We start from the raw sequence: 12,199 nt of genomic DNA on the forward strand, positions 1-12,199 counted from the left end.
CCTAGTCATTTTCTCCAGTGAATGCTCTGATTATCTTCCCTGTGTGTGTGTGTGTGTGTGTGTGTGTGTGTGCTCTCTCTGATCAGCTGCTCGTTTAGTTGTGTTCACTGATACTCATTCTCATTCTACTGGTGTTTTCCTGGAGATGGTCTGCCTTTCTCCAGTGTGTTAGCAGGGTTTTCTCAATCCTGATATCAGCAGCTCAGATCAATCACACACACACACACACACACACACACACACGAGTGTCAGGACGCGTGCGCAGCTCAATCCTGATAATGCTAAACCTGCTCTACACTAGATGTTTGTGAATCTGCTGCATGCTTTGCAGTCAGTCGTTCCCTTCAGTGTGTGTCTCCATCTGAACACTTTCCTACGTGCAGATTAAACACGAGAGCAGAAACACTGGAGCTGTGCGGACGCTGCCGAGCGAAACACTCGTCTGTCGAACACTGATGCTAGTCTGAAGAATTCTCTTCTGCTCACACGTGCAGAGTCAAAGTGCAAAAGCCAACCCAAGCTCATTCTGAAAGCGCTCCCCTGTATACACTTCTGGAGAGCGCTAAATACGTCCCAGGAGCTATATTATTTCGCAGTTCTTGTTTTCGTGAATCCACCAGAGGGCGCTGTGTATTGTTTTCAGATCTCAAATTTCTCTCCCAGTGCCATTCATGAAATCTACCAGAGGCCGCTGTCGACTGATCGACTGACCCACGCTCCTCCTTCCCTTAACCCAACCACCAGTGTTTTCAAAAGCAATCCAGAGAAAGAAAAGCCCTCGGCTGATTTTTACCACATTCTCACTCTGTTAATTACTTGTTTGTTTAATTTTTTAGCCCTTGTTTTTGTTTTACCTGCTTTCTACAACTGTTCGTCGCCTGACTCGAACCCTGTCGTCTTGGTCAACTCCTCTCCGCGTCTCAAGTCCTCCAACATATGCTGCGAGCCATTGGACACAATAGAAGAAAGCCGTCCACATGAAGGTAAACGGTCAACTGGTAGCATGTAAACGAACGCCGTCATACCGCCCCGTAGCGTTCATTCAGAGATTAAATGCAGCCATACATCCCTCTGGATACATAATTCACGCTCTCCAGAGATGTATACGGGGGTACGCTTTCAGAAACGCGCCTGTGTTGGCAAAAACGCAGCATCTTAATGTAAACCCCAGCAGCATCATCTTGCAGTTTAGTCGATGACTCAGTAACTATGGAAACATTAGAGTATGTATATTAATTTCTCGTGTAATATGCAAATCAGCAGTGCAGTATGTAAAATGGCAGTCCATTTCTGTATTTGAGTTTGTTCGTGCACACTTTGTAAATTAACTTCACAAATTGAAGCAGGGCAGCATGGTGGCGCAGGGGGTAGCACAATCAACTCACAGTAAGAAGGTCGCTGGTTCGAGTCTCGGCTGGGTCAGTTGGTGTTTCTGTGTGGAGTTGGCATGTTCTCCCCGTGTTGGCGTGGGTTTCCTCTGAGTGCTCCAGTTTCCCCCACAGTCCAAACACATGCGCTATAGGGGAATTGGGTAAGCTAAAATTGTTCATAGCGTATGTGTGTGTGAATGAGTGTGTATGGGTGTTTCCCAGTACTGGGTTGCAGCTGGAAAGGCATCCGCTGTGTAAAATAGTTGATGGTTCATTCAGCTGTGGCGACCCCAGATTAATAATGGGACTAATCTGAAAAGAAAATGAACGAATGAATGAAACTGAAGTGGACTGAACGTAAAACGGTTAAGTTCTGCCACAAAAAACTCAAGAATTGTGTTGTTTCAGCTCTTTCTAAATTAGTTTGAACACGCAGCACAAATCATTTTTGTGTCCATCATCTCGATTGTTATTTTATGTATTTTATTTAGATTTATTTTTGCCTTTATTTGACAGGACTGTAGTTTTGACAGGAAGTGAATTAAGATCAGGAAAGGTCCTCGAGCTTTGAAGATTTGAACTCGGGACACCCGGAGCGCTTTCACACCATTTGTCAGCGCACTAACCACTTGGCTATTGCAGCAATGTCTGATCTTTATTATTAAAAATATATATTTTTTTAAAACATCTAAAGTGTGAGATGTTAATATATATATATATATATATATAAATGTATATTAAAATAAAAAAAATTAATCTAGAATATAAATAAATTTCGGCTTAGTCTCCATTTTATAGATCGCCACAGTGGAGTGAACCGGCAACTCATTCATTATTTTTTTTGGAGTAGTCTCTTTATTAATCCGGGGTCGCCACAGCGGAATGAACCGCCAACTTATCCAGCATATGTTTTACACAGCGGATGCCCTTCCAGTCGCAACCCAACACTGGGAAACATCCACATTCTCTTGCACATACCCACATGCACTAAGGGCGCACTCACACTATGCCATCCGAACCGTGCCCAGGCCCATTTCCCGGATCGTTGGAGAAGTGTGAGTGCGCTGAATCAGGATAGGCATGTTCACTTGGGCTTTGGCGGTAATCTTGAGTGTAAGTGCAAAACACGCCTGAGCCCGAAACTGAAAACAAGACGTGACTTTTAAGGGACTGTTTTATATGGATTATTTAATCATTCTTACTGTAGTGAACGCAAACTGCCGCAGTTTATTAATGACGCAAACCCCTCACTGCACGACAGCTGCACCTTCAGCAAACCTCCTTATTCCTGCAGCTCCAGGACTTTATGATTGTTTATGAGCGTCAGCAGTGGCGGATCTGTTCAGTGACTGTGTATGAGTGTGTCACCACATCCCAAACCACTAAACCGATTTAACTAGAGAAATGTCCACTGAGCTGAGCGAGAGCGCTTCTCTACTGAACAGCGCAGCATCGATGATGTAAGCGTGCCCAGGCCCGAATGTAATGTGAGTGCGAGCTGTCGGGGGAGAGGGGAGGAGGGACAAACATGCTTTGGCCCGGTTCAAGGCAACTGTAGATAGTGTGAGTACGGCCTGTCAGCATCAACGCTTCCCATTCACTCTGAATGAGTGACGTCAGGCGTTGGTGAAATGCATTGTGGATCCGTCAGCGCTGCTTCAGAGGTGTTGCTCGCCCTTCGGGACTGAGTTTGGACACCCCTGTTCTAGTATATCTAGTAGGAGCTTGATTAGCTGTTCAGGTGTGTTTGATTAGGGTTGGAGCTAAACTGACACCGGCCCTCCAGGACTAAGTTTGGACATTTCTACACGAAGACCAATTTAGCTTATTCAATTCCCCTATAGTGCATGTGTTTGGACCCACACCAACACGGGGAGAACATGCAAACTCCACACAGACCCAACCGGGTTTTGAACCAGCAATCTACTTGTTGTGAGGCGATTGTGCGCAACTGCGTCACTGTGCTGCCTGAACTAGCAACTTCTCCAGCATATGTTTTATACAGTGGATGCTCTTCCAGCTGAGAAACACCCATACACACTCATTTACACACACACTCATACACTACGGCCACTTTAGTTGATCAGTTCCCCTATAGCGCATGTGTTTGTGGGGGAAACCGGAGCACCCTGAGGAAACCCACACCAACACGGGGAGAACATGCAAACTCCACACAGAAACACCAACTGACCCAGCCGAGACTCAAACCAGAGACCTTCTTGTAGTCCACAGTGCTACCCACTGCGCCACCGTGCTTTAAATATACTTTAAATGTTGTACTTCAAATAAAAAAATAACATGTAATTAATTTAAATGTTTAATATTTGAAACATTAATAAATAAAAAATTAAGATGTTAAATTATATATTCAAAGTAATTGTAGCTCTCTGTTTGCTTGCTTTTTGGCTTGGAATACATCTTGAAATAATGATCATTTCTGCTTGTCGTTTACATGCACATCAATTAAATTTGGGTGTTAAGTTTTCCTTTTAATGTAGCAGATTATAAAGCATTGACATTAGTATGCAATTTACATATTAAAGGTGTTCTGAAACGGCTGTTTTTAGAATTAAATTGACATTTTTGTTACACATGTTGCACATAAGGAATGCAAATTTAAATAAAAGCATTGCTAATTTACATATTGCATTGGCGTTTTGCATATTGCATTTGCAGATGAGTTAAGCTGTTGATCACATATGTGTGTGTGTGTGTGTGTGTGTGTGTGTGTGTGTGTGTGTGTGTGTGTGTGCGTGTGTGTGTGTGTGTATTAGTGTGCTGGAGTGTTAATGCTGCATGCTCTCTCATCGTCTTTCACACGTGTTTTTCTTATTTATTTCTTGTTACTGATGGATTTACACTTGAACAAACGGGGGCCAAATAAGCAGAGCGTCGTTGTTTACTCAGAGAATGATTTTTGTTTTCAATATTCTGTTGTTGTTTATTTTCTGAAGAGGCCCTGCGTGTCAACAATGTATTAATGAAAGTGTGTTTTAAATGGAGAACTGGAGTCTGTTGAGACGGGATGTTTCAAGTCTCATGAAGCTTAATGAACAACATTCCTCATCAGAATGTGATCTCAACTATCAAATAAATCATTTTTAATTAATCTCATTTGCATAGAGTCTCTTTTACTGCTGAAATGAACATTTTCCAGACCTAAAATACTTGAACATCTCGTCTAAATCTAAAAAATTGCGATATATTGTTAATTAAAGTTACTTCATGGACAGAGCAAGATGAAGACAAACATTTATTTCTTTAAAGACGTCAGTGATGAATCGTTAACAATTAATTCACATACTAATTAAAAAAAATTGTCCTTGCTACATAGTTTCTATAACAATTACAAATATTTAGGCATAATTGCATGGGACTAAACCTAACACACTCTATCCCTTACAGTATACTCTCACCGGCCACTTTATTAGGTAACTGCTCGTCCAACTGCTTGTTAGTGCAAATTTATAATCAGCCATTGCATGACAACAGCTCACTGCATTTAGGCATGTAGACATGGTGAAGAGGATCTGCTGCAGTTCAGAGCGAGCATCAGAATGGGGAAGAAAGGGGATTTAAGAGACTTTGAACGTGGCATGGTTGTTGCTGCCAGACGGGCTGCTCTGAGTATTTCAGAAACTGCTGATCTACTGGGATTTTTCACGCACAACCATCTCTAGGGTTTACAGAGAATGCTCCGACAAAGAGGAAATATCCAGTGAGCGGCAGTTCTGTGAGCGCAAATGCCTTGTTGATGAGGCCAGAGGTCAGAGGAGAATGGCCAGACTGGTTCCAGCTGATGGAAAGGCAACAGTAACTCAAATAAGCACTCGTTACAACCGAGCTCTGCAGAAGAGCATCTCTGAACACACAACACGGCCAACCTTGAGGCGGATGGGCTACAGCAGCAGAAGAGCACACCGGGTGCCGCTCCTGTCAGCTAAGAACAGGAAACTGAGGCTACAATTCACACAGACTCACCAAAACTGGACAATAGAAGATTGGAGAAACGTTGCTGCTCTGATGAGTCTCCATTTCTGCTGACACATTCGGATGCTCGGCTCAACAACATGAAAGCATGGATCATCCTGCCTTGTATCAGCTGTTCAGGCTGGTGGTGGTGGTGTAATGGTGTGGGGGAGATTTTCTTTGGGTCCATTAGTACCAATTGAGCATCAACGCCACAGCCTACCTGAGTATTGCTGCTGACCATGTCCATCCCTTTATGAGCACAGTGTCTCCATTCTCTGATGGCTACTTCCAGCAGGATAACGCAGCATGTCATAAAGCTCAATCATCTCAGACTGGTGTCTTGAACATGACGATGAGTTCACTGTACTCAAATGGCCTCCACAGTCACCAGAGCTCAATCCAATAGAGCAGCTTTGGGATGTGGTGGAACGGGAGATTGGCATCATGGATGTGCAGCCGACAAATCTGCAGCAACTGTGTGATGCTATCATGTCAATATGGAGCAAAATCTCTGAGGAATATTTCCAGTAGCTTGTTGAATCTATGCCATGAAGGATTAAGGCAGTTCTGAAGGCAAAAGGGGTCCAACCCGGTACTAGTAGTGTACCTAATAAAGTGGCCAGTGTGTGCACATGCAATTAATGAATATTATTCAGTAGTTAAATGATTAGTCACCCTGTTAAAATGCACAAAATAAAGTGCAACCCAAAAAAGCAAGTCAAATCAGTTGATTTAGTTGGTAAAGCAGTACATAAAATGCAGTGTCAGCTATTCATAACAAATGTTGCAGCACATTAAATGTTTAAAATTACAGCAAAAGTGAACATGCATGATCAGGTTTGCAGATTAAACCTCACATTAGTTGTTTTCAAGTCATTTAAAAAAAATGTAACAATTAATAGATAAGAATTATAAATGTGGTCATAATTATTCTTGAGATCTTAAGTGAATTCATAACATCATTAATGCATTAAAGTATGTGCACTATGCATCATATTTATCAGCTTATATAAGAAGTATTGAAACTTTTTAGTGGTAAAAATCTTCAAGCAATGCGAAGATGCTCCACTGCAGGCCACACAGATTCTGTCAAATACACAAGAACAGTATTCATTTAGTCACGTACAGCAAATGCAAACAAATGGGCATTAGTTGGCTAATACATCTAAAAAAAAAGATAATAATAATATATGACTGTCAAACGATTAATCGTGATTAAATTAATTGCATTAAATTATTAAAAACTTTGTTTTTACGTAATGTGGATGAATATTGTGCATAAATAAATAAAGCAAAATAAACCAACCTCTAATTTCTATCTGATATAAATCTTACATTTATAAATTTGAGAAACATTTTTAAATATATACATGAATGTCAATATGCAGTGTTGTGTAAAACAAGCTCTTATTTTAGATGTGATTAATCACAATTAATCTTTTAACAGCACTAATGTAGATACAACTTTATTAGCCCTCTTGTTCAATTCTGATTGTTTTTCAAGTGATGTTTAACAGAGATTAGGCTAATTAGGCAAGTCACAGTGGCTTGTTCAGTAGCCAATCAAAAATAGATATTTCCTAAGCAGAGGATAATTCAACATGTACATTCATTCATTTTCCTTCGGCTTAGTCCCTTATTCATCAGGGGTCGCCACAGCGGAATGAACCACCAACTGTTCATTTTCCTTCGACTCAGTCCCTTATTCATCAGGGTTCACCACAGCAGAATGAACCACCAACTGTTCATTTTCCTTCGACTCAGTCGCTTATTCATCAGGGGCCGCCACAGCGGAATGAACCACCAACTGTTCATTTTCCTTCAACTCAGTCGCTTATTCATCAGGGGTCGCCACAGCGGAATGAATCACCAACTGTTCATTTTCCTTCAACTCAGTCGCTTATTCATCAGGGGCCGCCACAGCGGAATGAACCACCAACTGTTCATTTTCCTTCGACTCAGTCGCTTATTCATCAGGGGTCGCCACAGCGGAATGAACCACCAACTGTTCATTTTCCTTCGACTCAGTCCCTTATTCATCAGGGGTCGCCACAGCGGAATGAACCACCAACTGTTCATTTTCCTTCGACTCAGTCCCTTATTCATCAGGGGTCGCCACACCGGAATGAACCACCAACTGTTCATTTTCCTTCGACTCAGTCCCTTATTCATCAGGGGTCGCCACAGCGGAATGAACCACCAACTGTTCATTTTCCTTCGACTCAGTCGCTTATTCATCAGGGGTCGCCACAGCGGAATGAACCACCAACTGTTCATTTTCCTTCGACTCAGTCGCTTATTCATCAGGGGTCGCCACAGCGGAATGAACCACCAACTGTTCATTTTCCTTCGACTCAGTCGCTTATTCATCAGGGGCCGCCACAGCGGAATGAACCACCAACTGTTCATTTTCCTTCGACTCAGTCCCTTATTCATCAGGGGTCGCCACAGCGGAATGAACCACCAACTGTTCATTTTCCTTCAACTCAGTCGCTTATTCATCAGGGTTCACCACAGCGGAATGAACCACCAACTGTTCATTTTCCTTCGACTCAGTCCCTTATTCATCAGGGTTCGCCACAGCGGAATGAACCACCAACTGTTCATTTTCCTTCGACTCAGTCCCTTATTCATCAGGGGTCGCCACAGCGGAATGAACCACCAACTGTTCATTTTCCTTCAACTCAGTCGCTTATTCATCAGGGGCCGCCACAGCGGAATGAACCACCAACTGTTCATTTTCCTTCGACTCAGTCGCTTATTCATCAGGGGTCGCCACAGCGGAATGAACCACCAACTGTTCATTTTCCTTCGACTCAGTCCCTTATTCATCAGGGGTCGCCACAGCGGAATGAACCACCAACTGTTCATTTTCCTTCGACTCAGTCCCTTATTCATCAGGGGTCGCCACAGCGGAATGAACCACCAACTGTTCATTTTCCTTCGACTCAGTCCCTTATTCATCAGGGGTCGCCACAGCGGAATGAACCACCAACTGTTCATTTTCCTTCGACTCAGTCGCTTATTCATCAGGGGTCGCCACAGCGGAATGAACCACCAACTGTTCATTTTCCTTCGACTCAGTCCCTTATTCATCAGGGGTCGCCACAGCGGAATGAACCACCAACTGTTCATTTTCCTTCGACTCAGTCCCTTATTCATCAGGGGTCGCCACAGCGGAATGAACCACCAACTGTTCATTTTCCTTCGACTCAGTCCCTTATTCATCAGGGGTCGCCACAGCGGAATGAACCACCAACTGTTCATTTTCCTTCGACTCAGTCGCTTATTCATCAGGGGTCGCCACAGCGGAATGAACCACCAACTGTTCATTTTCCTTCGACTCAGTCGCTTATTCATCAGGGGTCGCCACAGCGGAATGAACCACCAACTGTTCATTTTCCTTCGACTCAGTCGCTTATTCATCAGGGGCCGCCACAGCGGAATGAACCACCAACTGTTCATTTTCCTTCGACTCAGTCCCTTATTCATCAGGGGTCGCCACAGCGGAATGAACCACCAACTGTTCATTTTCCTTCGACTCAGTCCCTTATTCATCAGGGGTCGCCACAGCGGAATGAACCACCAACTGTTCATTTTCCTTCGACTCAGTCCCTTATTCATCAGGGGTCGCCACAGCGGAATGAACCACCAACTGTTCATTTTCCTTCGACTCAGTCCCTTATTCATCAGGGGTCGCCACAGCGGAATGAACCACCAACTGTTCATTTTCCTTCGACTCAGTCCCTTATTCATCAGGGTTCGCCACAGCGGAATGAACCACCAACTGTTCATTTTCCTTCGACTCAGTCCCTTATTCATCAGGGGTCGCCACAGCGGAATGAACCACCAACTGTTCATTTTCCTTCGACTCAGTCCCTTATTCATCAGGGGTCGCCACAGCGGAATGAACCACCAACTGTTCATTTTCCTTCGACTCAGTCCCTTATTCATCAGGGGTCGCCACAGCGGAATGAACCACCAACTGTTCATTTTCCTTCGACTCAGTCCCTTATTCATCAGGGGTCGCCACAGCGGAATGAACCACCAACTGTTCATTTTCCTTCGACTCAGTCGCTTATTCATCAGGGTTCACCACAGCGGAATGAACCACCAACTGTTCATTTTCTTTCGACTCAGTCGCTTATTCATCAGGGGTCGCCACAGCGGAATGAACCACTAACTGTTCATTTTCCTTCGACTCAGTCCCTTATTCATCAGGGTTCACCACAGCGGAATGAACCACCAACTGTTCATTTTCCTTCGACTCAGTCCCTTATTCATCAGGGGTCGCCACAGCGGAATGAACCACCAACTGTTCATTTTCCTTCGACTCAGTCCCTTATTCATCAGGGGTCGCCACAGCGGAATGAACCACCAACTGTTCATTTTCCTTCGACTCAGTCCCTTATTCATCAGGGGTCGCCACAGCGGAATGAACCACCAACTGTTCATTTTCCTTCGACTCAGTCCCTTATTCATCAGGGTTCGCCACAGCGGAATGAACCACCAACTGTTCATTTTCCTTCGACTCAGTCCCTTATTCATCAGGGGTCGCCACAGCGGAATGAACCACCAACTGTTCATTTTCCTTCGACTCAGTCCCTTATTCATCAGGGGTCGCCACAGCGGAATGAACCACCAACTGTTCATTTTCCTTCGACTCAGTCCCTTATTCATCAGGGGTCGCCACAGCGGAATGAACCACCAACTGTTCATTTTCCTTCGACTCAGTCCCTTATTCATCAGGGGTCGCCACAGCGGAATGAACCACCAACTGTTCATTTTCCTTCGACTCAGTCCCTTATTCATCAGGGGTCGCCACAGCGGAATGAACCACCAACTGTTCATTTTCCTTCGACTCAGTCCCTTATTCATCAGGGGTCGCCACAGCGGAATGAACCACTAACTGTTCATTTTCCTTCGACTCAGTCCCTTATTCATCAGGGGTCACCCCAGCAGAATGAACCGCCAACTATTCCAGCATATGTTTTACACAGTGGATGCCCTTCCAACCGCAACCCAGCACTGGGAAACACCCATACACACTCATTCACTCGCACACTCATACACTATGGCCAGTGTAGTTGATCAGTTCCCCTATACCACGTGTTTGGACTGTGGGGGAAACCGGAGCACCCGGAGGAAACCCATGCCAACACGGCGAGAACATGCAAACTCCACACAGAAACACAAACTGACCCGAGGGGGGACTCCAACCAGCAACCCTCTTGCTGTGAGGTGAGTGTTAACCTGTCGCCCATTATTGTATATAGACTTTCCCCATAAGGAACACATATTATACTGTGAAAATCTCCATGCTCTGTTAAGCAGCACTTATAGGAAATCTCTGAGTAATAATCTAATTTAACAGGAGGGAGAATAACTTTGTCTGATCAGTAAATAAATGAGACGCTTGAAGAAAGCTGAAAGTGTGGATGAACAAGTGTCCAGTTGATCTGAACCATCATCATCATCATCATCTCTCCAGGAGTCTACAAGACAAATGATGATGATGATGATGATGATGATGATGATGATGTATTTTAGATGTATCTTAACTGATGGTCAGTAAGTGAATGCGGAGAGCAGCTGATGATGGAGAATGTGTGTGTGTTGTATTCAGGACACTCATTTGAGCAATGGAGATGAGCGGTTATGCATCTTTAGTCCACACACAAACACATGCACACACACACGCACACACACACACACACACACACACATGATGTCCAGACCAGTGCTGGGGTAAAGCCAGTGTTGAATGTAATGCATTAGCAGGGTGTCCTCGGATCAGCTGTAAGTGTAAATACAGTATTTCTGCTGTGAATTGATCTATACAGTAATTGTTTACAGTGCACTTTACACAGTTTTCTTAGCCTCTAATACAAAACCCAAGACTATCAAGGACTGTTTAAATGATGGTGGAAAGTGAACAATGTAATGTAACACAAATAACAGCCTGTAATGCATTACTCCCAGCACTGGTGGAGACTGCTGTGGTCTTTGGCATGCACTGCAGGGGTAAAATCATGATGCCGTACCTCCTCTACATTCAAAGCTACACCGAGAAGGGCCGGAAACTGCTGAACACATGACCTTCAGTGATCACAGAGAACAAGACGCTCAGCTGAAGCAACACACACACTGCTCCTCCACGTGATCAATACACAATAGTCAAAAACACACATCAGATATTCATATCGCTATGACATTTCACTCAAAAATGTCTTCTCTAATAGCTGTAATCGAATATTTTATTCCAGCATTTCTGTATGACTGATTAAAATTAAGTTTTTGTAGGCAAAGTAAAAGAAAAGCATAAATTAATAGTGTAAATGTTCGCTTCAACAAAGTTAGCATGTTTTATCAGACTCCTATGGGAGATTCTAGCATGATTTAGCATGTTGCTAACATGTGTTGCCATTGTGCTAGCATGTTTTATCATAGCTATATCAAAATGCTAGCATACGGTTGTAAAATCTTTGTCTTCAGTTACTGCATATCAACATGTTTGTCTATGTTTATATGCTTTATTGAATTGGTGCCATGTTTTAGTATGTTTATAGCATGTTTTGGCATAGTTTAATGATGCTAGGTGTAACTCTGCCGGTCCTACTGCACCCAATCTGCTCCGAGCTGGGATTGAACCGGCGACCTTCCGCATGGGAGTCAGATGCTCTAACATGGAGGCTAAAGAGTCGAGTCCATGGTTTCTAGCGTCTGTCACTAAAGCACCTTTAGAGGTCAGTTTACCTGCACAGCACTTACTAGCTGGCCTCTGTTGCACAGGCCTATATATGCATTGCTTGCATGTTTCGGCAATGTTTGAATAACATTCTGGTGACGTTTCTAAC

General features: G+C 43.7%; 1 protein-coding gene across 9 annotated transcripts in view; it reads right to left on the bottom strand.

Annotated features, from left to right (window-relative positions):
- The window catches only part of tex47 (testis expressed 47), a 30,996-nt gene that overhangs the window by 12,361 nt on the left and 6,436 nt on the right, over positions 1-12,199 (bottom strand). For 4 of the 9 annotated variants that reach the window (XM_073917273.1, XM_073917270.1, XM_009300715.5 and 1 more), the window contains exons 7-8: positions 11,387-11,441; positions 4,485-6,428 (exon numbers count right to left, since the gene is read on the bottom strand). The exons of 1 other annotated variant lie outside the window; for it this stretch is intronic. In XM_073917273.1, coding sequence (XP_073773374.1) covers positions 11,404-11,441 — 38 coding nt within the window. In that variant the 3' untranslated portion in view covers positions 4,485-6,428; positions 11,387-11,403. 9 annotated transcript variants of the gene reach the window in all.

Source organism: Danio rerio, chromosome 12, assembly GCF_049306965.1.
Source record: "Danio rerio strain Tuebingen ecotype United States chromosome 12, GRCz12tu, whole genome shotgun sequence".
In the NCBI taxonomy this organism is placed as follows: Eukaryota; Metazoa; Chordata; class Actinopteri; order Cypriniformes; family Danionidae; genus Danio; species Danio rerio.